The sequence below is a fragment of the Electrophorus electricus genome, chromosome 24, assembly GCF_041902795.1.
Source record: "Electrophorus electricus isolate QZ-2024a chromosome 24, ASM4190279v1, whole genome shotgun sequence".
NCBI classification, from domain to species: domain Eukaryota; kingdom Metazoa; phylum Chordata; class Actinopteri; order Gymnotiformes; family Gymnotidae; genus Electrophorus; species Electrophorus electricus.
In genome coordinates this window covers 11166010-11191265 of record NC_137520.1, presented here as the reverse complement: position 1 = coordinate 11191265, position 25256 = coordinate 11166010, and the positions used below count along the sequence as shown (strand labels likewise).

Here is a 25256-nt window from a genome sequence, read left to right as displayed (position 1 = left end):
CGTCACACTGAGCCACCCAGTGGAGCAGGCTAGCGCCTCTGGTAAGCTAATAATAAAAATGCGACAGTGGGAGCTCCAGGCTTTCTGCGTTTATTTTCAAAGTTCATAAAGAAAAGAGTTTCACGGGTCAGAAAGCCTTCCGGAGGGCAGGTGAGGTTAACGTTCTGGAATATGTGTCATCACACCAGGTGAAATTACTGAGCCACACTTATGTACAAGGTACTCACTTTTATGGTCAGAGGTATATAGGGAGTGTGTTTATAAAAAAATAAATAAATAAATCTGATACGAAACTCTTACACACACACACACACACACACACACACCTCATGCTTGTATACTGTTACTCTTGTCTTCAGGCTCCAGACACCTGCCTGCGCTGCTCCAGGGGTGGGGGTGGGGGGTGGGGGGGTCATGTTACAGCGATGAGGCAAGATCTGACCAATCAGCTCCTGTGAGAACGGCAGGCGAAGGTGGTGGGAACTCTCCTCCCCTCTCTCTCTCTGCTGCGCTCCTTTACACCGCCTTACCTGGGAAACACACACAGGTTCAGGGAGGGGCCAGCGACCTGCCCGCGTAATGAATGCAAAACAAAACCTCTCACCAACAGGTGAGTTACAGAAGTCAAGTGCGTTCGTTTTACTTGTTCTTCTCTCCCTTCTTTCACCCCTTTCTCTCTCCTCTCATTTTTCCCCCTTTCGTGGTGTACAGTTTTACATCAGCGCCCACTGCGGCACTATTGAGAAAACAGAGAAAGGGAAGAGAAAAACAAAACGGAGGCAAAGTGTGGGAACTTTCCCTCCTTCTTTGGTTCCCAGCTGAGTGGCTTCGATGTTGTTAACTCTGTCCGTGCCAGGCAGAGGGCACCTGTGCCTCCCGCTCACACGGGATAGGTAGCCTCCATCCCAGGCTTAGTGCAGCACTAGTTTTAGTTTACAGTGGCCAACTCACAAACCCAGCGAATGTCTTTATTTTTCTCCTTCTTTTCCCCTTAATATCCACATTGCGCCTCTGCACCTTTATTGTCACATTCAGCAAGCTGCGTTACCTTTTTATTGTATAATGTATGGAAATGAATGAATACAGTTTTGTCTGAAAATGAACACAGTTTTGAGCAAAATGTGTCTGGTTTACTTATCAGTAGTTAATTTACATATCATAATTCATCAGATTTACCCTCTGATTTTTTATAAGCAAAACTAGTCCATGAATTCTTCAGTACATTGCTATGCTATTCCTGTGCCTTTAAATTCCTTAGTGTAGAACCAATATTGCCCCTCTCAGGTCACAGAGTGCATTGCACTCTAATAGGCCTCTTGGCTCCTTGGTAAAGTGTAGGACTGCCCTTAAACACCAGCTACTCTTCCACTTGAGTTTTTTCTCTCCCCGAATTGTGCACATTTTTCTGATTTGGACTAAAGTGTGCTTTTTTAAAAATGTTTCAGCAATAAAACACTGGTGGCTGGGGTGTATCTGGGTTGCATTTACTTCTATCTACATGCGAATAGAAACTTCCTGTCGCATACCATTTTGAGAGGAAAGCATTGCTCCTGCGCCACACAGGCAAAACTTCATTTTTGGCTTTAAATGCAGATGTGTGTTTATCATCTCACCGCCATCTTTGAATAGGGAGTAAATTGTGCAACACTTGTGTAAGTGTGAAAATCATTTCCCTTTGTTTTTACTGCGTGTTCTTCTCAGAGTTCCTCACATCTGCACTGCACTAAACACCAGTAAAGGCCCAGCACTGAACTCCGATTGACACAACGTTACGGTTCTCTTAAACGCACATTGTCCTTCTCTCATCTGGCTATCCAGACTTACGGTGGACAGCTCCACTGATTTCTGGCTTTTTCCTCAGCCCCTTCCTGCTTGTATATGCAATTAGTCATGGGCCTTTTTTTTCCATGGTCGTACTCCATTGGCTCGATTCAAGCGAAATCCATGTGACCTGCGAATTTGGCACCTTTCCTTTGTGACACTTGGCGTAAGAGGTTTAGGGTTTAAGCCTGGCGTCTGTGGTAGGTGTGTTCTAAGGAGAGGCTGTGGAGCATCTGGTGCAGTTTTGCTTCTTGCTGCCGGTGCACATGCTGCATTCGGAACCAGAGGAATAAATGCAGGCGGAGCGGGGCTTTTCTGTGGCGGCATGGGGAGCCTTTCCTCAGCCCTGCAGACGTCGCGCTGGTGAATGAAGGGTGCTGCCTCCCACGGCGACTGTGCAACCTTTCGATCCTGTAGTCCACTGCTTTAACGTCAGGGCAGAACGGAGCACTTAGCAACTCTTCCCAGGTTTTATATAGGTCAGTGCTGATGTTGAGGCTATGATGTTGCTCCACGGGAACAGCAGATGAACTGGGTCCAGCAGCAGTGGCAACAGAAGAGCGTCTGGTCGCCTGGTGCCTCCAGGCCTTGCCGGTCCTCCCGGGTGGCCTCTGCTTTCTCCTGGCCACCCTCTCTCACCTTTTTTGGGCATGGTTCATGGGAAACGGGCCCTCACAAATGGCGACAGACCTTGTGACTCATTTTGTTTTTGTGTGTGCCGTGGAAGTGGTCAGATTACATTGCAGGCGGTTGACAATGACAACATGTAAATGAGTCTGGACAGGAGAGCCAGGCGATGAAGTGCTGGAGGGCCCAGGACGGATCTGTATTGGCTAAATTGATCGTCGGTTGCTCTCTGGGGAGAGGTCCGTGCAAGTAGACATTCTCCATTCAGAGGGGCTCAGGTTTCCCACCCTGGCCAGTGGGGACAGAGTTTGGTGACTAACTTGTGTGTTTGTCCCTAGACCGCTTCTCTACACAGGAAGCCCTCACGATAACTGGCCCACCTGGAACTACATTATTGTCACCATTCAGTGGATGAGCAGAAGAAGACTTTTTCACCTAAAGCGCTGCTTCTCTTGACTTTAGCATGGCTCTAGTTCACCAATCAAAATGAAGATTCTGGAACCTACTTGCAAGCGCACTCCAAAATATTTTCATTTGCTTAAACTAACTTCAAACACGCTGTCTCTCATCATAATTTTGACATAGAACGTTTATTCTTAAGTCATTCGTCCTACATGCAGGTTCTGGGGTTTAATGTACTTTTTAGAGAGCCGCGAATGAAGTGACTCGAAAGATCCATTTTGAGAAGTGGCTAAATGTGACCACACACACCAGAGTCTTGAAAGTCTGTGCTACACAGAGTAAAAGGGAATGCCGGAATAGACAAGAGCCAGTCAGACAGGTTAGTCAGGGGCCTTAAAGTGGACAGACTATGGCTAACCGCACAGACCTGAATGAGTGCCCTCTACGACCCTGTATGAGATCCAGAGAAGTCACCCTAGCACATTGTAGCAGTGTATTAAATCGCACAGGCATCATGGGCAAAACATGTAACATATAACCTAATGAAGTATTATGTGCCATGTGTCCTGAACTGCATAATAAACATGCCCATTATAAATGTGTCTCTCCTTGTTTTGATGTACTGCGTTTTTGCTCCAGCTCGTAGGTTTTTCCAAACCAATCAGTGCGATGTCAGTCTGCATCAGTTTAAATGCAGTAGAGTTGTGTAGTGTGCCCCCCCGTATTCCGCTGGCGTGACCTGAGCCGAGCGGCTGCCCGTGTAAACGTTATTCAGCGCTGTGCAAACATCGCAGCGCCGCTCCGTTCGCTGCAGGCGCCGGGCTAACGCCCCGAGTGTGGGAGGCCTGGTCTTTGCGCTGGAAGGTGGAAAAAAAATAACACCAACGCACCCGGTGTGACGGCGTGCTAAGTAGCCCATTAGCACACGTTGCCTTGGTCCGGGCTGTCTTTGGTTTCCCCACGCCGGGGGCCAGCACGCGCACTCACTGTCCGTGAGCACCGACGCCGCAGGTGCGCGAGCCTTCTGCTCAGGCTCCGACGCAGTCGCACGAACACATACGTTTGCAGCACGCTTGCGCCGAGCTAATATTGACTGCTGACATGTCAAGTTTACTCTGCCAAAACACAATGCCTCTCTATAAAGTTGTCTTCTCACCTCCAGGACGTGTCTGGACGCCAACGCAACTGGCATGTCCGATGAGTAAGCCATCCGGAACCACTCAAAAACGTTTCAAACATAAGTGCAGAATTAGATAACACTGACAAAAAACTTGAGCGCCACACACACACACTATGACTTTCACTTGCTCAACGAAACGAACCTCATTCTCTTCTTTAGAGGAAATGTCTCGTATCTGCAGCACAAAAGCTACCTGGCCTATAAATGGCAGGGCAGCAGGCAGATAAAAGCAGTAGAAGGTGAAAGGGACCAGGATGAGAGGAGGCAGCGCAGCTCCGCTTTACTGCGGAAGAGGGGAGAGTGGAGTACTCCCCCAAGCTCGGCCGCTGTAAAACATGCTTCCTCACAATGGTCTCCATTTCCACTAGAAAGTTGAACGATTGGTTCAAATTTTCATGGTCATAAAAGACTCTGTTGGTTATTTTTCTCGGCATTTACTATTTTGGAAACCCAATTTCTCCGGTGAAATGCTGCTTTGTGAATACTTATGTTCAGCTGTGTTTTCTTCCTTAAATGACCTCAGATGACCAAAACTGAAGGAAAAAAAAAATCCTGCTAAAATATGTAAGAATAAAACTGTATTTAAGTATTTAACTGCTTGCCTGATTTCTGCCTGTTTTGGCTGTTTTTTATGCATCAGTAAATAGAACATGTCAAACAAAGAACAGGGTTTCCTCTCCTTAATGAGGGCCAGGTTTTAAAGATGGTGGGCATTTTAGTCTTTGGCGCGGGGGATGATTATGGCGTGCTTTCTTTTTCATCTCCCTTTTTTGTCATTTTAAGGTCTCTGTGAATCCTGTGGTTTTGCCATTTTTAGGCAAGACTTTAATCTCTGTTTTGCTCTGCCACCTCCTGCTGGAGTCTGAGCTGTAAGACAAAGTGCTGTTTACACTAATGGCCCACTAGGCTTTTCACTGAAGAAACAAACAGTGCTGGGGAAACTGAATGCAACTTAACATTTTGACATTTTTCCACATGCTCTCAAAACCAATATTGACCCAGCACCCCTGTGAGGCGAGCTTTAGTCCAAGACCCTGGCATACAAACGAAACCAATGAATCCAGAGCAGCAGGCAGCAAGTCAAGGGGAGAGGCCAACAATACCCGGCCCAGGAAAGGGCTCTCCCGCCGGGCCAGCGTAGTGGCCACTGTCCTGGGCTCAAGCTGGTCCTCAGAAGCAGGCACTCTGAAAGGACTGACGCCATCCCCTGCTTTAATGATTCTGTCTGAGAGGGTCGATTGTGGCCGAACCCCAGAGCCCGCTGGTGTGCATCGCGGCCAGCAGGAAAGGGACCGTAGGGGCGCTCATATGTGCGGAACAACCCCAGCGCGGGCCGCGCCTCTCAAAGGCCACATTACAATCAATTAGGGTTCTAATGAGCAGGATTTGGAGGCGTCACCTGTGGCTTGGGGTCGGTGTTTAGCAGAATCCTGGCGGCGCAGCTGGGCGAGACATCAATACGCTCGGAAATAGCTTCAGAGTGGAGGAATGGCGCAGCAGGGAAGTGCGACGTGTGTGGAACTGTCTGTCTGCATCTCCAGTGCCTTTAACCCCACACACACAAACACACACACTCATATGAACGCACGCACACACATGCCCTCTCTCTTTCACACTACGAAGACACCAGCAGGGACGAAAACAAAAGCAGCACATCTCTGTTCAGTGAAATGGACAATGTGACCTATTCAGTCCGCAGGGCCCTGGATAAAGGCGGGTCCGGAGTGCGCCGGAGACACTCCTGATGCACCGGCGTCGGGGATGGCGGCAGCGAGGTGGCGCAGGGGTCACGCGGAGAGCGCGAGCGGAAAGCCCCGGGGCCGTTAGTTAAATCCCATTAACATAGGATGTTTCCACGGGCTTGTGTTAACAGGGGGGTGGGACGGAGAGAGTGCTGGGGCGTTTGGGCAGAGCGTTGCCTCGGGGGCTCCTCACCTGTGGAGTCAGAGGACCTGCACAGGAGGTGCTCTCATTCCACAGCTGAGAAGGAGGGCCTCTCGGAGTCCACGCCAAACAGCAGGGGCATGGGGGCAGGACGGGGGAGGATGGACTCAGCAGGGAGGACATTCACTACATCAGGAGGCTTCACTGGCAATTCAGTATTTTGACATTACCTAGAATCAGTGCCAAAGCCCACACAACTTAATATATACCTGCTTTAAAGTAAGAACCTGTCTTTAAACAAACAAACCGAAAAGGCTGTCTCAACCTGGGGAGTGTGGAAGGAGAATATGACCTCTTAAAGCTTAAAGACAAAGCCATTCCTCTCCCTTTATGAGTGATCTGTTCGTCCCAGACGCGATCTTGCCTGGTTCCAAAATCCGCTGAGCCGTTCCTTGCGGTTCTAAAATCCGCTGAGCGTTGTCTGATAATGCCATACAATTTTAGCTCTGTCCCGACGCGTCGGATCCACACGCTAGCTTTGGGAGGCAACATGCCAGACGGCTCCCCCGCGGACATTGTCTCACGCGGCCATGCACGTGTGCAGAGCTGGAATAGGGCGGCCCATTGTGGCAACAAGCGTGGAAACTGACGGCGAGTAATAAGAGCATCCGGCTTTCAGCTCCGTCCAGGAGACAGCAGCAGTCCTCCCTGTCTCCCCACGAGGGGGTGTTTTAATCAAACGGAGTCCACAGAGAAACCCCCACCCCACCTCGCACTAGCTCAGCTGCTTCACCTCAGCAACCACACCTCAACAGTAAGCATTAAACAATTTCATGTAGTCCGGCAGGGTGACCTACATAATGTAGTGGAGAGCCTGGCCTCTCAGAGGCCAGCCTTGACTCTGCTCTGATATTACCCACAGTGGGGGAGAAATGGAGGGGCAGAGAGCAGGCTTTCCAGGCTCCTGTGGCTGATGCGGACCAGTGTTATCCCAGCCGGTTGCTGGGGGGGAGAACGCTTCCCAGCATGCAGTTCTCTCTGTAGTTTGATTAAAACTGAGACAGGCATGGTGGGGAATAATGTGTTTTACCCCAACCCTGCCTCCCTAATGCCATCCAGTTTTCACAATATGACGAGGGTGTGGGGCATTAGAATTGCAGTACACAAATAAGAGTGTAACAGTATTGCCTTTTCGACCTTCTTCGGTGTGAGCTGCATTTTTGTGTTTTACATTATCTCCCTCAACATGTATATTACTTTACTCATTCGGCTCTGACGTGGAGGTGTAGCGAACGGCGTGGCGAGTTGAAACAGCAGACAGGCGTTGGCTGGGTTTCCCGCGTGCCTGGGCCGCCGCACGCACGCCGCCGATCGCCCTGTGCTGGCTTGAGGCTCGCTGCACTCAGCGAGGCTGCGATGACATCATACAGCGCAGTTAAAGCGCTTGCAAGCTGTTTGCTGTCTGGCAGGTGTTTCTTTCTTCACACCCTTCTTTCTCTCCTCCCCTCTTCCTCTTTTGCTCCCATGTGATGAATGCAAGAGTAAACATTACTTCAAAGCCGTGACTGCTCCACGCTGAACTGTGGGAGAGTTGCGCTGGCTGCTAAAGAGGCTGTTTTAAAAAAAAAAAGCGTTCTTGTCTCTTGTTGGCAATTTCTGCCACAGATTAGCAGCTTAGGAGCCTGCGCTCTTACTCACAACCATAAGCCTGGCAAGACCAGCCTAACCAGCCTTCGGAAATGGTGAAATATGTCTGTGTGTCTGCGAACAACTCGTTTTAACGGCTGCGAGGCGACTGGAAAGACCTCTAAGCATGTCTGACCTCCACCCTCCACCTTTTTGCGGTGTGTCATTAAGCCTAATGCATCATCTGCAACTGCCTATCAGCTTTTGCTGAGGCAGCAGTCAGGCTAATAAGCTCCAGCCTGTCACTATGGGTTAGAGTCCTTAGTTCGTATGCTGTCGCCATGCTGATAAGAGCCATGACTCCAGCAGTACACGCTCCTCCAGACCAGGGTCCGGGCAGAACTCGTTAGGAAGCCAGCATATTGTCTTTCGAATAGTGTGGCCTTAATACAAATTCTCCTGCACTCTGGAAAGGGCAAATAAAAGTTTTGGCTCGGCAGTGGTGTGCATGTAGCTGCTTTCACCTCCACTCGTCATCTGCTGTCTGGCAGCACTCAGCCCAGTGTAATTTTAAAGCGTTAGTGCAACAACATGCCCTTCGCTGAAGGAGCCAAATACCGCACACCTCCCCATGCAATAAAAAGAAAGAAATGATCATACAGAGTTCATATAGAGTTCATAAGAATTCATATAGAAACAAACACAGAGTGTGCATGTACAATAGTCATGCGGTTTGTAGGACTGACCTGGCAAACGAATATCTGTTGGGCTGTGGAGGTTGATATCAGTAGAGACTGATTAGCAGTGATTTTATGTTCTAAACAAAAGTGATACACACAGAACTCTTCAGAGAAGGAAATGCTTCCACTCCCTAGGGACTGCAAACTGGGACGCACAGTGGCAGCTGGATTTCTGTACTTGGTTTAACAGGATAATAATGCCTGTCATTATTTACACCAAGCAAAATTAGACATCATCTCTGGAAGCGTGCTATGCAAGTGGAGAAGAACTGCACATTTTTGTATGAATGAAAGAATGTGCATGTCATGATTAATAAAGGCAAGCACAAGCGCTGAGGAGTGAACTAGACACTGAAGTGACACCAGAGAGGCTCCTGCAGTCTGGCGTGGTGCAGGGGGAACTCCACGGAAAGTACCGCGCTGCGCTGCTGGCTCCTTCCACCCTCCCTCCCCACCCCTAACCCTCCACCACCCCCACCCTCCTGCCAGACTCCCCGCCGCTCTGCGTGGGTGCAGAGAGGAGCGTGGCACGAGCCCGTCCAGACACGGTCAGTCGCGCAGGGCGTGTGCGCAGGAGTGGATGTGATTTACCATCCGATCCCGCCCTTCCATCGTTCCCACAGCGTTCCTGCCGCTCGTAGCCATGCCGGACGTTCCCTCCATGCAGTAACTCCTCGGCGTTTCCGGTTGCCTGTGGTGGAGTGGGGGCGATAGCACATACTGCCACCATGAAGCCACCTCTTGTGTACAGATGCAGCGGTGTGGAACGGAGAGTGTCAGCGCACCAGATATAGCCAACCGGGTGTACCAATGTGCCATGTGTTCAATTGAAAACAAAGCTTTTTTATGTAATTAAAGTCTTCTAAAATACTGAGTGCTTTCACATTTTGTGAGGCCTTCATCAGAGGAGCACAAGGCAAGCAGAGGGATGTCATCACAGGGCAAATATGGTTAGGAACTTGGATTTGATTTACTGCAGAGTGGCAGTGTTGGTTTAATTCACCCCTCCACGAACAAAAGAAACTTCTGAAAAACAACTGACTTGTATAATCCTTAGGGCTTGGGAAAACTGCCCATGTGTTTTTCTGTGTCCACCAGATTGCAGGGCAGTGGTACAGCTCTCTCTCCACTCACCTGTGAAAGACATTTGACTTGATGGATCTTCCACAAATGCTGAATAGACTCCTTTCATATCAAGCAGATCAAATAGTCAGCAACAATTTCTGCGGCGACTCCACTGATGGCTGGAAGCTGCTCTTCTGTGGCAAAGCTTTTTTTTTTTTAAGAACTGTATTTCATCCATAAAACAGTGCAGCCCAAAAAACCCCACAAAGAGATAGCGCGTCCTCGTATCAGCTGCTGCATGCCAAAGGTCGGCTGAGGTCAGTGAGACACGTGTTCAGCTCGTGCTTCTTTATCATACACCTCTGCACCTCTGTTTTCACTCACTAGCTCGAGTTATGTCAGAACACATGAAACGGCGCCACTGTGAGGTGATATTATGGAGGTCCTCTTACACACTGTTATAAACTTTCATTATTTTAAATGTTTGATTCTTAGGTTCTTTTCATGTAGTCTTTCTACCTTTTTTGGGTCCTTAAGTCCACAAAACAGAAATCCCTATGAATAAAACTTCATCAGCACGATGTGTGTTATGTAGACAGACAAAAAATAATGTAATTCATGCCTCATGCCCTCCACAAACCAACCTAGAGTGCAGGAGAAGCCTTAATACACTTTGTACTGCTGGACGAAACATAGAGCGAACTCAGTCTTTATGGTTTAAAAGTTCAGTATTAGTCAAAGGTTTGGACACACACACTCTTATTTTGACTATTTTCTACATTTAAAAAACCAGGAAAGTATCAAACCAGTTAAATAACACATATGTAAATGTCCTCTACTTTGCTGACAGATTTGCATGCTGTTCTCGGAACCAGCGTCACAAGACCACCACCTACGATACTTTTCCATCAGTCTTGAAGACGTTCTCACATGTGCAGAGCATTTGTAGGGTGAGGATCTATAGTTTGGAAACAATTTGCTGAGGGTGCATCAAAAGTTGCGTGTGTGTGTGTGTGTGTGTGTGTGTGTGTGTGTGTGTGTGTTTTGAAAATGAAATCATATATTGGCTAACACCTTTCCCAAAATATCAGGATCATTTTGGATCAAATTATTAATAATCTCCTGTTGCCCTGTTATTCATGTGTTTTCTCATTCTTTTCTACAATTTTAATGTGGTTTTAACTCCATTTGATTCGTCTTTTTAGTTAACCAAATACAACTGTTCTTAAAAGACATTTTTGCTTTTCTTTCCCAACCAGGACATGGGGACATTTGAGTGACTTTTCGTTACAAAGATGTCTCTTATTCAACATGTGGCTAAAATTCATTCTAGTCACTGTGAATGTTCCACAGTACTGCGGCGGGTAGGGCAAGCCGTTCTTTCTCATACAAAACTCTCTGCACATGGAACAATGAAAGCAACATGCTGCAGAATCTTTCTTTATGCCCTTCCCCTGGGTTTCTGAAGTCAGACATTGGTGGACAATTAATTTGAAGACATCGGCTGTGTCTGCATGGGTGTGTAAAGATCATGTGCTTGCCTCTTCATGTGTATTGCTGAAGGCATGGTAACAAAGATTGTTTGACTCAGTAAAAGATATCAAACAGTTCTCCATGGAACAAATGTGTGCATTTAATCTAGACATGTTGTTACAGTCACCATGGATGCAAAGATGAGTAGAAAAGCTGAATGAATGAAGAATATTACTTTTTGGGAAAAAAGAAAAAAACTTAAATACTTAAAATTTATAAACTTAAATAAATAATCTGTGATTATATCTCACTCCAGATAGCTTGTGTTCATTGAAACAGATGATTTAGTAATTCGCTTAATAATATTAGTTTCTTATCCTTGTTTCTTTGTTACTTGTTGACCTTCTGACCAAGCAAACATTAATTTGCATTCCTCTTTTACTGAGGGTCCGATGGCTTTAGCTGCCCAGAGCTGATTGGGCGGTGAGGAGCAATAGCTGAGGACCCTAGAGGTCAGAGGTCAGGTCTGTGGTCCATTTGCAAGAGTGGTCAAATAAATGAGCGGTGACAGCCCTGCACTTGTTATCAGTGCTGACGAGTGACGAGCAGAAAGAAACCGTTGACGTCTCCCACCTCGGCGCTGTTCGGGTCTGCAGGCACGGGGCCTGCATCCACCTGACTCTTCCACATCCCATTGTTTTGTCGACCCTGATAACCCGCGCGACCTTCAGGAGTGGAGCCCAGCCATCGCCCTGTGTGGCACGGAACCTGTCAGGCGATTGTCACTGGTCAGTGATTAACCAGCGCTTCCAGCAGCGGTGTGGTCCGCCCTGGTAAGTTTAACAGAGGCCAAACAGACAGGCTTTGAGAGGCTAGGAGGAGGACGCTCTGCTTCCGTTTTTTTGCTCATGGACGCAGCGCTGGAAGGATCTTATTCACCGTTTCCTGCTTTGCTTCCAGTCCAGGCGCATGAAGCATTAGCCATCTATAACAAATACAATATTTAAACAACTAGTTAACTGCAAAGTACTGACCATTTGTTGGAAGAGACAGACTGACAGAGTGTTGGTACCAGTATTGGTGCTTCTACATACAGGTACCAATACTGGGCAGATCAGTCAAGAGGGGAATTGGACCAAAAATAAATTTCACCCTCATCCTATTCCTGTCTGTCCATGACCTTCGTCTGGTTGGAGAGTGACTCACGGAGGAGAGCAGGAAGGCTGTCTGATGCGCTTCCCTAAGCATCCCTTCCCAGAGGCGGAGATGGGGAGAGTCCCTTTTCCTTGTACTGAGGGAGCTGCTGTCCATCGAAGAATACAGGTCCATATTTTAACATTAGACCCCTTAGTTTAACACCAAACAGTGTTTTATAAGTAAGTCAGTATGGCTACTGTATTTCAAGTTTAAAAAACAACCTCCAGACGCCATGATTATCCTATTCTGAAACACTTAAACAAACCTTACTTTATGTGCCTCGGGATTTCGATTACAAAGACGTTCTCACGTTGTTGTTCATAAAGAAAAGATGGGAAACAGAGAGGGAAAACTTTAATCGACAACATAAGTTTACAAATCGTGCGTACTGGGTACTTGTAGGGCAGAGAATGTCGATCGAATTCCGAAATGGCTTATGATTGCCACCTGGTGGACTACATCGCCTGCCCACATTCTCCAAAAATAGTCTGTCATTAAAATGATCACTGTTGTCGTCGTCATCGCTGTCATCAGCTTTTCTCCTTTCATAAATTTTAAATTTTAAAATAAATTCTATATGGTTTAGTAGAGCGGTGAATTAAGATGCTCTGCATTAAGATATGCCATCATTCCCGACAAACGTGACCGACACCACGTCCTTGCAAACGCTATGAAACCTCGATGTGACATTACGCCCGAGAAACGTGATTGACTCAACGGGAAATACGAGCATAAAAAAGCATCTTTGGCTTGGGTAAGATAACTAACAAACTAGAGCACACACACACAGCACAGGACCCGTGACAGTTGCCCACTGAACAACTATCTTGCTATTCAGGGGCTCTTCTGTGAGATCCAGTTTGCCTATTAAAAGTGTGGGCCAAGCACGTCAAGGATCACTGCGTCTGGTGACTGTATATGACCTGGCCCACATAATTCTTGTTTACAACGATTTGATGAGTCAGCACTGGCTTGACAGAGCTCATTTTGAGGCAATTAGAGAAAAACACTGTAATATCATCCATTATTACCACTCTCAAGTAGTCTAAACAGATCTTAATCCTAGAAGTGTACTTACTGACTTTAATCCTGTTGATGTAAACAGAATCCCACCCACAATCGGGCAGACCACTGCCCCAGGTGCAAACATGAGCTACACAACTCTCTCTCTCTCTCTCTCTCTCTCTCTCTCTCTCTCTCTCTCTCTCTCTCTCTCTCTCTCTCTCTCTCTCTCTCTCTCTCTCTCTCACAGATCTAACTGCACAAGCTCAGCTGGGCACCCTGCCCAGTTCGTGGTTAGATAATTAGGTTGACTGTTTTGCCACAGCTCCACCAAGCAGAATCAGGCCTTTAACAGACTTGAATAATTAAATGAGAAAATGCAAAGCCTTTGGGGTGGACTAGACATTCTCGCCTCAGAAAGTGGAATTGTCTCTGCCACTGAGATGGGTAACAGAATCCTGCTTGTGCTCTTTATTCATCTTGTGAACCTTGCTTAGATCAAATCAAGTGTTCTATCTTGGTTTTTGTGAGTGTGTGGTGGTGCTGATTAGCCAATCAGTGTGGGACAGGTTGAGTTTAAGGAGATAACAGTCTAATGAGCTTTATCTCAATGTCATAATGACTAACGCTTTGTCTGACAGGCTAATTCATTAATCCCTTTGTATTCATTAATAATCTTGATGTCTGTAAACATGGCACTCTGCCTATTACCTGCTCAACGAGGGGCTGAACTGGAGCCGGAAACTATTTTAAGTATTTGACCAAAGTAACTAAATATTTTTACCCTTCATTAAACACTTATTAGCTTTTTTGACATTTAATTTTGACACACCAAAAGACAAACAAACAAAAACCTTGAGGTAAAAAAAAAAACAACTGAATAATGAATCATTTTAAAAACAATTTGCAGGCATCTAAAGCAAAATAGCTCTGGTGTCAAGTGAACATGATGCAGTTCATCTTTGAACTCTGAACTTCTAAAATTACTCAGGTAAATATAGAGGCACATGACATACTTCTGTGACATAAATCACCTGATTGGCTTACTGATATTTCCTTTGATTCACAGGTCAGTATAACATGTAAGTTAAATATCAACCAGTACTGAATTTTGCTCCAGCAGAAGTGCGTGATAGCAAATAAAGAACTTCCAGTGCACGTTTAGAACATGTTTAACACTAAAAATTGACATTTACAAGGCTGCATGTTCCGTTTCCAAGACTGTAAAAGCAATTGAGCATTCCTGGGGCCTCTGTTCCTCATGTAATTCAAGTCTGATCCTTTAAAACCTTTAGAAAATGATACATCTTCCGGTGGTTCTGTCTCACTGAAAATAGATAAGCAAATTGAAGTTGACCTTCAGAATTCAATAATATGAAATATACATGAATAAATCTCAAGAAACAATTCAGTGCTGATACATTTGGCAATAGGTATACCATACATTTCAATAATATGTTATACTGTCAAAATAATGTGAATTTATATGCACTTTAGGGTTAGAATTGATGGAAGTGCTTACTGTAGTGTGTCTTAATGGGCTCTGTCAGGAGACTGTCACATGAATGGACTCTGTGGTCATTCCTGGTCAGCTGCAGACATGAACACCTCCTGTGCTCTTCTCCATGACAAGCTCACGAGCCAGAGGGGATAGAAAGAGCAGAATCTCTCCATTCCTCCGTGACATCACACCATCAGCTGACCCTGGTCCCGGCCGGGCCCCCAGCCTGGTTCTCCTACTGTTCTTTCCAGCTACTGGAATCTTTATGACCTCCACAGAACGTAATACAACACCTCAGTTTCGTTATTTCCTCCGTGCTAAAAGCGGAGCTTTCAAAAAACATGCAGCATTTAGGCAAAAAACCATTAACACTGAAGTGTTGAGTCATTTCATATCAGTACCATATGACACTGCTTTTACCCTATAGCCTCTGTCACCTTGTCTGTCAAGGGTCTCATTGAAATGGCATCCCTCTTTTTGGGAGGTGGGGGGGGGTGGAAAGAGGTGGGAGGGAGAGTTTGGCGTGTATTACGTGAACAGAAAAACTGCTCTATTTATAACCAGTCACGGGGCCGTAGTGGTGCACAGCTCTACCACATGAGGACTTTCAAAGGGCACTCCCTAACCCCTCAGACCACAGAGGGCCTGCACACACACGCGCAGCACACCACCGAACAGGTAGGTGCACACACACCTGCGTGACTACAGATGCACTTCAGGAGTTGACGCTTTAGATGAGAAGGTTTGGGAGAAAGTTCTACTTAGGAATGAGAATGCAGGAATGAGGAGCCCACGGAAGCATGCGAATTTACCAGGCCATGTACTGGTCAGTGGATATACCATGCCTGATAACAACAAGGACTTATTAAATACATTATGGTCTTTAAAATAGTTTAGACATTATTTTTACCATTTTACTAATTCAATTTGATAGCATCTATAGATCACAGTCTGTGTTTACTATAAAGCCCCATATTTATGTTCATTGCCTCATTACTAGTCCATTTAAATTGTCTTTTTGCCGATTTTTAGACAGATACATAAACAGAAAATGTTGAAACAATAAAATTTTTCTTTATTTGATTCATAATGTGCAGTATTACATATTGCAGTACAGTGGGAATATAAGTACTAATCAATCGTGAATTCACATATAATTGTGTTATGTTTTTATGTTTTTTTACTCTTAGTCAGTGTTCTGGATTCTGTGTATCAGATGTCTTTAATCATTAAAAACTCCACAGTGTGCTGTGAATAATCTCATGTCGTTTGTGTTCATTTTCTATCAAATAAACTGATTTTGATTGTGACGTTTTGTGTAACTGTAGCAGTGAGAGAGTCAGTCGCGCATCCCGATTTTCTTGTAGGCAGAATGTCAGTCAGCTGAGTGTGCTGGTCACATGACTGCTGAATATATACACTTGGTAGGTCCTGATGGAGACTGTGTTTATTTTAGGCTTGGAACATTCACTTTTCCTGTATCTGTAACCCTGAATACAAGCCACATCAGCTACTGTCCAGCTGCTGATGTGGTTTAATAGAGTATTTTACTTGAACTCATTATATGCACTTCTTGGGCCATCTGGGATGCATTATACATTCCCATATACTGAGATCCATATATCTGATCCTTGTTTTTGAAGTTTTCCACTATTCTTGTTGCAGTTGGTTGCTATCACTGTAGCCTCACAATGGATGAATTTGACTACAGTGTGCACATCTCGGAGCAAGACTGGCAATGCTTCTTTCAGGAATGTGAGGAGTGTGACCTGCTGCCTCCAAGTCTAGCGGGTCTAGAGGACTCGGGAATGAGTGACATGGACGAAGTCGGGTCCCAGAGGGCCTGGCCGGACGCTAAGAGCCGAGCTTCGGATGCGGAGCTCCAGATCGATGGCCCTCCCGACTGTGAAGGGCCCCCGGTGGAACTTTACCTCAGCAGGTATGGTCTGACAGGTCCAAAGCATGTTCTTTCTGGCAGTGAGGAAGACCTACACTCTGAGACTATCAACGTGTTCTTTGAAAGACTAAAAGGCTTCTCACATTGCGAAGACTGTATGGTGCAAAAGCATCAGTGGAACGTGGGCGGTGGGACGGCCGGGCATTTAAAGGAAGCCACCGAAAAGTCTGATATTACAGCGGCACCTGGGAACCAGCCGGAGCCGACTCTGTCCAGCAGCAGCCAGGTAGGGTGGAGGAAGGAAACCGCTGCACGCGACACCTGCTGTAGCTGCAGACACAACGAGCCTGCAGCTATTGAAGTTGACACATGGACCTGTCCTGACCCACGGCTCCTTACCAACGAAGAGGACCGCTTACAGGAGACAGCGAAAGAAGGGAGGAAGTTGAGGGCAGTATGGAAATGTGGTGATCGAAACCAGGCCATCTGCCTAAAACCTGATATTGAAAAGACGCCAAGCTGCGCTCTGGTCAGCGGCTCCACAGATCTGGTGAACACATATATGCAGAAGGGAGCAGATTCTCAGCTAGTGGGAAACTGCAGTTCTGAGTGTAAAGAACCGGGGGCCGGTCAAGGCCAAGGTTCCCCTGTCACCCCTAGAAGAAAGAGAAAGAGGAAAAAGAGAGTGAGCAGTGAACCCACGCAGCCAGACCGCGGACAGGAGACCCCCTTCCGAATCAGACGAGGTGAGTCTGAGGACAACTCGTGTGTGCGAAGATGTGATGTGGTCAGAGAGTGGCGTACATCGGGAGACTACAGCTCAGGCCCGGTCTCTGAGGCAGTTCACACTTTATCACCACCAACAGATAGTGTTTCCTGTTTCCTAGCGGAAGCACGTTTACTCTCAGGGGATGCAGATAGCTCTAAGTCTGCCGCAGTATACCCGAACTCACCGAAAGCGGATCGAAAGAATCTCAAGTTTCCAGGCATAGCAAATGTCGTGATGTGTGAAAACGGGGCTCTGACTAAGGAAGCAGCGCCAGCCGGGGAATCTGCCGTAAGAGCAGTATCCTCGTCTCCAGAGTGCGGTGTGTGTAATAAAGAACCAGCGCATATGACGCTTCAGAGCGCTGACAGCTCATCAGCTCCCTCTAGTGGAGATAATGGGGGAACTCACTTACAGCTAAACAGCCACACGCCCTCAAGAGAGGAGGCTGCGCCAAAGGCTTCTGAAATCTTACCAGTATTTGTTACAATCTGTGACACGGAGAGGGCGGCATCAAAGACTTGCGCTAAGAAACCTGCGATCTCGGAAAATCTGCCACTGCACAGTGAAGAGTGGACAGAGGATAAATGGTCAGTTTTGAATCACACAGCTTCGAGTTCATATGCGAATGCAACAGCATTGCAACAGACAGCAATTCTACCATCGGGTCACGCGGCCTGTGCACGTGACAGTCCTCGCAGTCAAGCTGGAGAGAGACTGACATCAGACTCCCGAGATAATACAGCAGATCAGAGGAAATCTGTAGCTATCACTTCCTGTATAACATTTCCTGAGCTGACAGAGCAAAGTGCTCGCTCAACATGTTACAACAATGCTGAAAAGGAAGAGGGTTTAACTCATATGAGTCATGACAGAGTCACCCCAAAACACAGAAATGGTCATGACTCACTGAGCAAGGACAGCCTCTCCAGGATGTGTGACTGTGAATTAGAGCCACAGTCCGATTCTCAAAATATGGTAAAAGTGCAAATTAGCCCTCAGAGTTCTGAGATGAATGCTTTTGATGATCTAATGAAATCAGCCCAGAGTTCGTTAAACCTTCCTAGCGATGATACAATCAAGAATGCTTATTCATCTGAATCAAAAACACAAATGAAGCAGCTGGAGTCAGAAATGTCTGCTATCTCAAATGAGTCTGTGAATGATAGACTTCCCTTGAATTTCCAAAATGAAGATTGGACAGAAGAGGTGTGCCAGTTCTTAAGGACAAAGGACAAAGCAGATCTACATGCAAGTCAGGAAGCCCAAAATATGAAAGAAGCAGAAAGCTTTTCCCCAAGATCCAGAAATGATGGGCTGTTTACTGAAGAGAAAACCAGGGAATGCCAGTCCTCTGTAGGGGACTACAAATTAGAGACCAATCCATCTATTATTATTACAGCGAGTGAGGAAGAGAAAGATCAAATGCAATATGTACACATGCCACCTCATTTTCCATCAAAAGAAAATGAGTCAACACAAGAATCAGCAGCTCCTACTCCAGAGTCAATGCATGGAGTCATAGATCCAGAACCTGTATGTCCGGCCGCCACAAATCAGCCCACACCTCCTCTATATGCCATGTCCTCCTTTTGGAACGAAATGGAGAAACTAACCATTAATGACATTTTGCGCCTTCGCATGGTTGGCCAAGCTCATCCTGGCATCCTGCTTCAGCCCGAGGACAGCAGCACAGCCGACACCTCAGACACGGCAGACTCGGGATATTTCACGCACTCGGACGACTCAAAGCCCGACCGCTCTAGTGGGGACATGGCGCTTATGTCTGACTTCGACGAAGAGTTTGCACAGCTCCAAGCACAAGATTCAGCTACACTTGGTGAGGGGTCGAGACAGTCTCCCAAACCGAGGGCCGTTATGGGGGACAGGCAGCAGGGTGCGGCCGGAACGGAAGACGTGTTCATGGGAAGCTTTGAAACAGCCCTTCCTCCACCTCCCTACGGGGATTCGGCTCAGCAGTGCCTCAGGAAGATGTGCAAGAACGTCAGTGTTCAGAACCTGCAAACGTACGAAGCTCAGCCCTGCGGAAAAATCCCGAGTAATGCCTCCCTGCATTCCCTCCACTCCGTTTACTCGGCACACACCATGGAATCAGAAAACCAGCATGACTACGAGGATCCATTCGATCGTGTGGACACCTCTTCCCCGATTTTTCTCTCCGATGAGGAAGAGGACCTGGGAAGCCCTGGCATCACGTTCTCTGAGATCATCCAGTATCTGTTTGGTGCAGATGAACCTGAACGCTGCACCCCCGTAGCAGACAACATAGCTCCTTCTTACCTGGAGGGAAGCGGCACCTCTGTCGCTGAGACGTACGACCAGTTCTTCTCGGAGTTCGAGGCTGAGAGTTTCTTCTACCCACTCGCCTGCAGTGGACACGATGAACTGGTTCCTATTTTCTCCTCCTCGCGCTCGGCTACCAGGACCCACCACTTCCCCGAGGTGTATGATTATTTTTTCCCAGATGATTCCCCAGTGCACTCGGATGAGGACGAGGGGCAAGAGCAAACATCCACGTGGGCGGTGACGCGGTGTGACCACACGGCGACCCAGAGCCACGACGCAACTGCAGCATCAAGGTCGTACAAGGACTTCTTTCCTGAGAGCAGTTACAGCTGGAGCTTCTTATGGAAGAACCCCCTCTCGCTCAGGAAAGCTCGTCATGCAAGCTACGCGGAGCCGCCCGAAGGGTCCAGCTCCTGGGATCTGACCCCAGTGAGGAAGAGCGGCAGGGCGTCCGGTGGAGGAATCCAGGCCGTACCCACTGTGGGTCTCGGTGATGGGCCGTTCCAGGATCCGCTGCTCCTTGGCCTGGAGAACAGCATCTTCAGACAACTGGCACAACAGCAGAAGATCTGCAGTGAGATGCAGATAACTGTTGCTGATCCAAGTAAGCCTACAGCTATTTTTATAATCCATCCATCCATCCATCGCTCTCACACATGCACATGCACGCGCATGCACACACACACACACACACACACACACACACACACACACACACACAGATACCTTCCAGTTCACATGACACAGTAAGAGCATAGTGTTCCTAGATGGTTTCATTGTTACTATGACTACTAAATGTGTGTGCTGGAAGGGACCTTTGGCAGAACTGCATACATTTCTTTAATGAACCTTTTTTTTGAGTAGTAATCTTTATTTTTATGGGTTGCTGCTATGTATTGTATTGATGTGTCTAAAATGACACCTTATTTTAAAACTTTTGTCTTTTGCACCAAGACATCACAAAGCTTTAGCAAAAACAGTTTTTAAATAAATACAGGCATTAGTAGATTATTTATTAAAAGCTTATGGTAGATCTTGTTCTTATGGTAGGCATTATTTTTAAAGTTCTTCAAGTTTTTTTTGTTAGTTTTTGTTTTGTGTGGGTTTTTTGTGATCTTAGCTGTTTCCTGCTCCTGCAGCTGTCAGTGGGTACTGACTCTGAGCACGTAGCAACAGTCAGATTTGTGCTCATGCCAGCGGTAGGACGTGAGCGCGCGGTCTCACTGAGGCTGGCCGGCTGCTCGGAACTGCCATGTGCCAGGAAGTATTTGCATATTTCACTCTGAACTACGTGTAAAAATAGACGCGCTTCAGTTTTCAGCAAGCACAAACTCAGACTCCAGTCCACTGGACCAGTGGTGATGGTGACATTTTGCGTGGCCAGTAGTGACAGTGACACACACAGTGTGTGTGTGTGTGTGTGTCTGTCTGTCTGTCTGTCTGTCTGTGCACTTTAGCAGTCTTACTATTCTATTATTTTACTATCCTATTTTTTTCACTCTTGATAAAAGCATCTGGTGCATTGCTGGGGCTGTTAGGACTGTGTTAGGGCTGAGTTAGGGTTACATTAGGACTGTGTTAGGGCTGAGTTAGGGTTACATTAGGACTGTGTTAGGACTGTGTTAGGGTTACATTAGGACTGTGTTAGGGTTACATTAGGACTGTGTTAGGGCTGAGTTAGGGTTACATTAGGGCTGTGTTAGGGCTGTGTTAGGGTTACATTAGGGCTGTGTTAGGACTGTGTTAGGGTTACATTAGGGCTGTGTTAGGGCTGAGTTAGGGTTACATTAGGGCTGAGTTAGGACTGAGTTAGGGTTACATTAGGGCTGTGTTAGGACTGTGGTAGGGTTACATTAGGACTGTGTTAGGGCTGAGTTAGGGTTACATTAGGGCTGTGTTAGGGCTGAGTTAGGGTTACATTAGGGCTGTGTTAGGGCTGAGTTAGGGTTACATTAGGGCTGAGTTAGGACTGAGTTAGGGTTACATTAGGGCTGTGTTAGGACTGTGTTAGGGTTACATTAGGGCTGTGTTAGGGCTGAGTTAGGGTTACATTAGGGCTGTGTTAGGGCTGAGTTAGGGTTACATTAGGGCTGTGTTAGGGCTGAGTTAGGGTTACATTAGGGCTGTGTTAGGGCTGAGTTAGGGTTACATTAGGGCTGTGTTAGGGCTGAGTTAGGGTTACATTAGGGCTGTGTTAGGGCTGAGTTAGGGTTACATTAGGGCTGTGTTAGGGCTGAGTTAGGGTTACATTAGGGCTGTGTTAGGGCTGAGTTAGGGTTACATTAGGGCTGTGTTAGGGCTGAGTTAGGGTTACATTAGGGCTGTGTTAGGGCTGAGTTAGGGTTACATTAGGGCTGTGTTAGGACTGTGTTAGGGTTACATTAGGGCTGTGTTAGGACTGTGTTAGGGTTACATTAGGGCTGTGTTAGGGCTGAGTTAGGGTTACATTAGGACTGTGTTAGGGCTGAGTTAGGGTTACATTAGGGCTGTGTTAGGGCTGAGTTAGGGTTACATTAGGACTGTGTTAGGGCTGAGTTAGGGTTACATTAGGGCTGTGTTAGGGCTGAGTTAGGGTTACATTAGGGCTGTGTTAGGACTGAGTTAGGGTTACATTAGGGCTGAGTTAGGGCTGAGTTAGGGTTACATTAGGGCTGTGTTAGGGCTGAGTTAGGGTTACATTAGGGCTGAGTTAGGGCTGAGTTAGGGTTACATTAGGGCTGTGTTAGGGCTGAGTTAGGGTTACATTAGGGCTGTGTTAGGGCTGAGTTAGGGTTACATTAGGGCTGTGTTAGGACTGTGTTAGGGTTACATTAGGGCTGTGTTAGGGCTGAGTTAGGGTTACATTAGGACTGTGTTTGGGCTGAGTTAGGGTTACATTAGGGCTGTGTTAGGGCTGAGTTAGGGTTACATTAGGACTGTGTTAGGACTGTGTTAGGGTTACATTAGGGCTGTGTTAGGACTGTGTTAGGGTTACATTAGGACTGTGTTAGGGCTGAGTTAGGGTTACATTAGGGCTGTGTTAGGGCTGAGTTAGGGTTACATTAGGGCTGTGTTAGGGCTGAGTTAGGGTTACATTAGGGCTGTGTTAGGACTGTGTTAGGGTTACATTAGGACTGTGTTAGGGCTGAGTTAGGGTTACATTAGGGCTGTGTTAGGGCTGAGTTAGGGTTACATTAGGGCTGCGTTAGGGCTGAGTTAGGGTTACATTAGGACTGCGTTAGGGCTGAGTTAGGGTTACATTAGGACTGCGTTAGGGCTGAGTTAGGGTTACATTAGGGCTGTGTTAGGGCTGAGTTAGGGTTACATTAGGACTGTGTTAGGGCTGAGTTAGGGTTACATTAGGGCTGTGTTAGGACTGTGTTAGGGTTACATTAGGACTGTGTTAGGGCTGAGTTAGGGTTACATTAGGGCTGTGTTAGGGCTGAGTTAGGGTTACATTAGGACTGTGTTAGGGCTGAGTTAGGGTTACATTAGGGCTGTGTTAGGGCTGTGTTAGGGTTACATTAGGGCTGTGTTAGGGCTGAGTTAGGGTTACATTAGGGCTGTGTTAGGGCTGAGTTAGGGTTACATTAGGGCTGTGTTAGGGCTGTGTTAGGGTTACATTAGGGCTGTGTTAGGACTGTGTTAGGGTTACATTAGGACTGTGTTAGGGCTGAGTTAGGGTTACATTAGGGCTGTGTTAGGGCTGAGTTAGGGTTACATTAGGGCTGTGTTAGGGCTGAGTTAGGGTTACATTAGGGCTGTGTTAGGACTGTGTTAGGGTTACATTAGGACTGTGTTAGGGCTGAGTTAGGGTTACATTAGGGCTGTGTTAGGGCTGAGTTAGGGTTACATTAGGGCTGCGTTAGGGCTGAGTTAGGGTTACATTAGGACTGCGTTAGGGCTGAGTTAGGGTTACATTAGGACTGCGTTAGGGCTGAGTTAGGGTTACATTAGGGCTGTGTTAGGGCTGAGTTAGGGTTACATTAGGACTGTGTTAGGGCTGAGTTAGGGTTACATTAGGGCTGTGTTAGGACTGTGTTAGGGTTACATTAGGACTGTGTTAGGGCTGAGTTAGGGTTACATTAGGGCTGTGTTAGGGCTGAGTTAGGGTTACATTAGGACTGTGTTAGGGCTGAGTTAGGGTTACATTAGGGCTGTGTTAGGGCTGTGTTAGGGTTACATTAGGGCTGTGTTAGGGCTGAGTTAGGGTTACATTAGGGCTGTGTTAGGGCTGAGTTAGGGTTACATTAGGGCTGTGTTAGGGCTGTGTTAGGGTTACATTAGGACTGTGTTAGGGCTGAGTTAGGGTTACATTAGGGCTGTGTTAGGACTGTGTTAGGGTTACATTAGGGCTGTGTTAGGACTGTGTTAGGGTTACATTAGGACTGTGTTAGGGCTGAGTTAGGGTTACATTAGGGCTGTGTTAGGACTGTGTTAGGGTTACATTAGGACTGTGTTAGGACTGTGTTAGGGTTACATTAGGGCTGTGTTAGGGCTGTGTTAGGGCTGTGTTAGGACTGCTAGGGCTGTGTTAGGGTTGCGTTAGAGCTGTGTTAGGGTTGCGTTATGGCTCTGTTAGGGCTGCAATAGAGCTGTTAGGGCTCAGTTAGGGCTGTGTTATGGCTGTGTTAGGGGTGTGTTTAGGGCTGCTTTCTGGTATGGTAAGCAATATCATAAGGCTTACATGAACATGGGGGACAACTCTCCAGCTTTGCCACGGATCTCTGAGCTGCGTTCACACTACTATAGTCTCTGTTAGTATGTTGTTTTTACTATCTGATCCCTTTATAGCGCATGGCACTTTAAACTACTGACCTCTTCAGTATAGCCAGTTTTGAGGGAGCCACAGTAAGGTAGTACTAATCTATAACTACTTTTACTTTTAATCTACTACTTCTTTATTTACTACTTTTGCTTGGTTATTATCTTAGTTATGAGAGCCAGTCCTGATCTCCCTGAGTCTCTAAGACAAATTCTGACCCATGAGTACTGTAAACCATTTGCCACAGCCACGAAGTCACACCTGACACCCCAGTACTCCCACTAAAATCCTCTCTTCTTTAAAACGGTTTGTTCCATCTGTCAGTCTTAGAAAAGGCAGACCTGTACAGAACAGAATTTGACATAAGCAATATCACATATCAGTGCATTTTCGCACATGATGCGGTTATCTTTTCCACACTGCAGTTAATAAATATCACTGCCCGTGGGAGTTTATCAAACATAATAAATAGTTACTTTTCATTCTCACTTTTGTCAGTACTAGAAAAGGCTGGCAAGCGAGCGAGACTTAGACAGACCAGGAGATGCACCAGCACTGTTAGTCATAGGAACATTGTACCTATGAACAGGGGGAGAGGAGTTGTTTCTGAATCAAATAAATCAGTTCAGCTGTAAGTGGAGTCGTCCCCACTTTCCACTCCAGTACACGGTGCGGCAGTTTATGAGCAGATTTGTGCTCATAACCTGCTTGTCACATATTCCTTTATTTCATTACACTGAGACTGCAGCATTTCCCTTGTTTAAATCTGTGCTATTTCGCTGTTTCATTCTTTGAAGTCATAAAGTAATTCGTAGTGAGAAATCTAGCTCTTAAATGTGTTCATTTGTCCTGAGCAAGCCCTCCCTGTGGCTCTTTGCAGGGGTGAACGCATCACTGATGCCTCTTAAGCAGGCTGACATGTGCTTGGTTTGCATTGCCTTTGCCTCATGGGTCCTGAAGTCTGTCAACCCTCAAGGAGCAGACACCTGGAAAGCTGGTAATTTTCCACACGAGTCCTCTGTCC

At 46.7% G+C, this 25256-nt stretch overlaps 1 protein-coding gene and 2 long non-coding RNA genes across 7 annotated transcripts in view; 2 read left to right on the top strand and 1 right to left on the bottom strand.

The window, feature by feature from the left end:
- Window positions 1-435: 435 nt before the first annotated feature.
- On the top strand, window positions 436-10891 carry LOC113580172 (uncharacterized). 2 transcript variants are annotated; one of them, XR_004775597.2, is made up of 4 exons: window positions 436-610; window positions 9379-9662; window positions 10196-10295; window positions 10605-10891. It is a non-coding gene; the product is annotated as an uncharacterized LOC113580172 (long non-coding RNA). The 2 variants fall into 2 exon arrangements; XR_003410946.3 differs by lacking the exon at window positions 9379-9662 and having other exon boundaries at window positions 457-610.
- A 387-nt stretch (window positions 10892-11278) lies between these two features.
- On the bottom strand, window positions 11279-14932 carry LOC145653597 (uncharacterized). 2 transcript variants are annotated; one of them, XR_014119812.1, is made up of 3 exons: window positions 14540-14932; window positions 13094-14344; window positions 11279-11803 (listed from the first exon to the last, which is right to left on the bottom strand). It is a non-coding gene; the product is annotated as an uncharacterized LOC145653597 (long non-coding RNA). The 2 variants fall into 2 exon arrangements; XR_014119811.1 differs by lacking the exon at window positions 11279-11803 and adding an exon at window positions 12031-12121 and having other exon boundaries at window positions 12286-14344.
- A 159-nt stretch (window positions 14933-15091) lies between these two features.
- The window catches only part of perm1a (PPARGC1 and ESRR induced regulator, muscle 1a), a 31924-nt gene continuing 21759 nt past the window's right edge, over window positions 15092-25256 (top strand). The window contains exons 1-3 of one of the 3 annotated variants that reach the window (XM_027014529.3): window positions 15092-15196; window positions 16184-20092; window positions 25113-25229. In XM_027014529.3, coding sequence (XP_026870330.2) covers window positions 16210-20092; window positions 25113-25229 — 4000 coding nt within the window. In that variant the 5' untranslated portion in view covers window positions 15092-15196; window positions 16184-16209. Of the gene's footprint in view, window positions 15197-16183; window positions 20093-20627; window positions 21508-25112; window positions 25230-25256 lie in introns of those variants that run through there. The other 2 variants (XM_081706763.1, XR_014119695.1) reach the window with 2 other exon arrangements.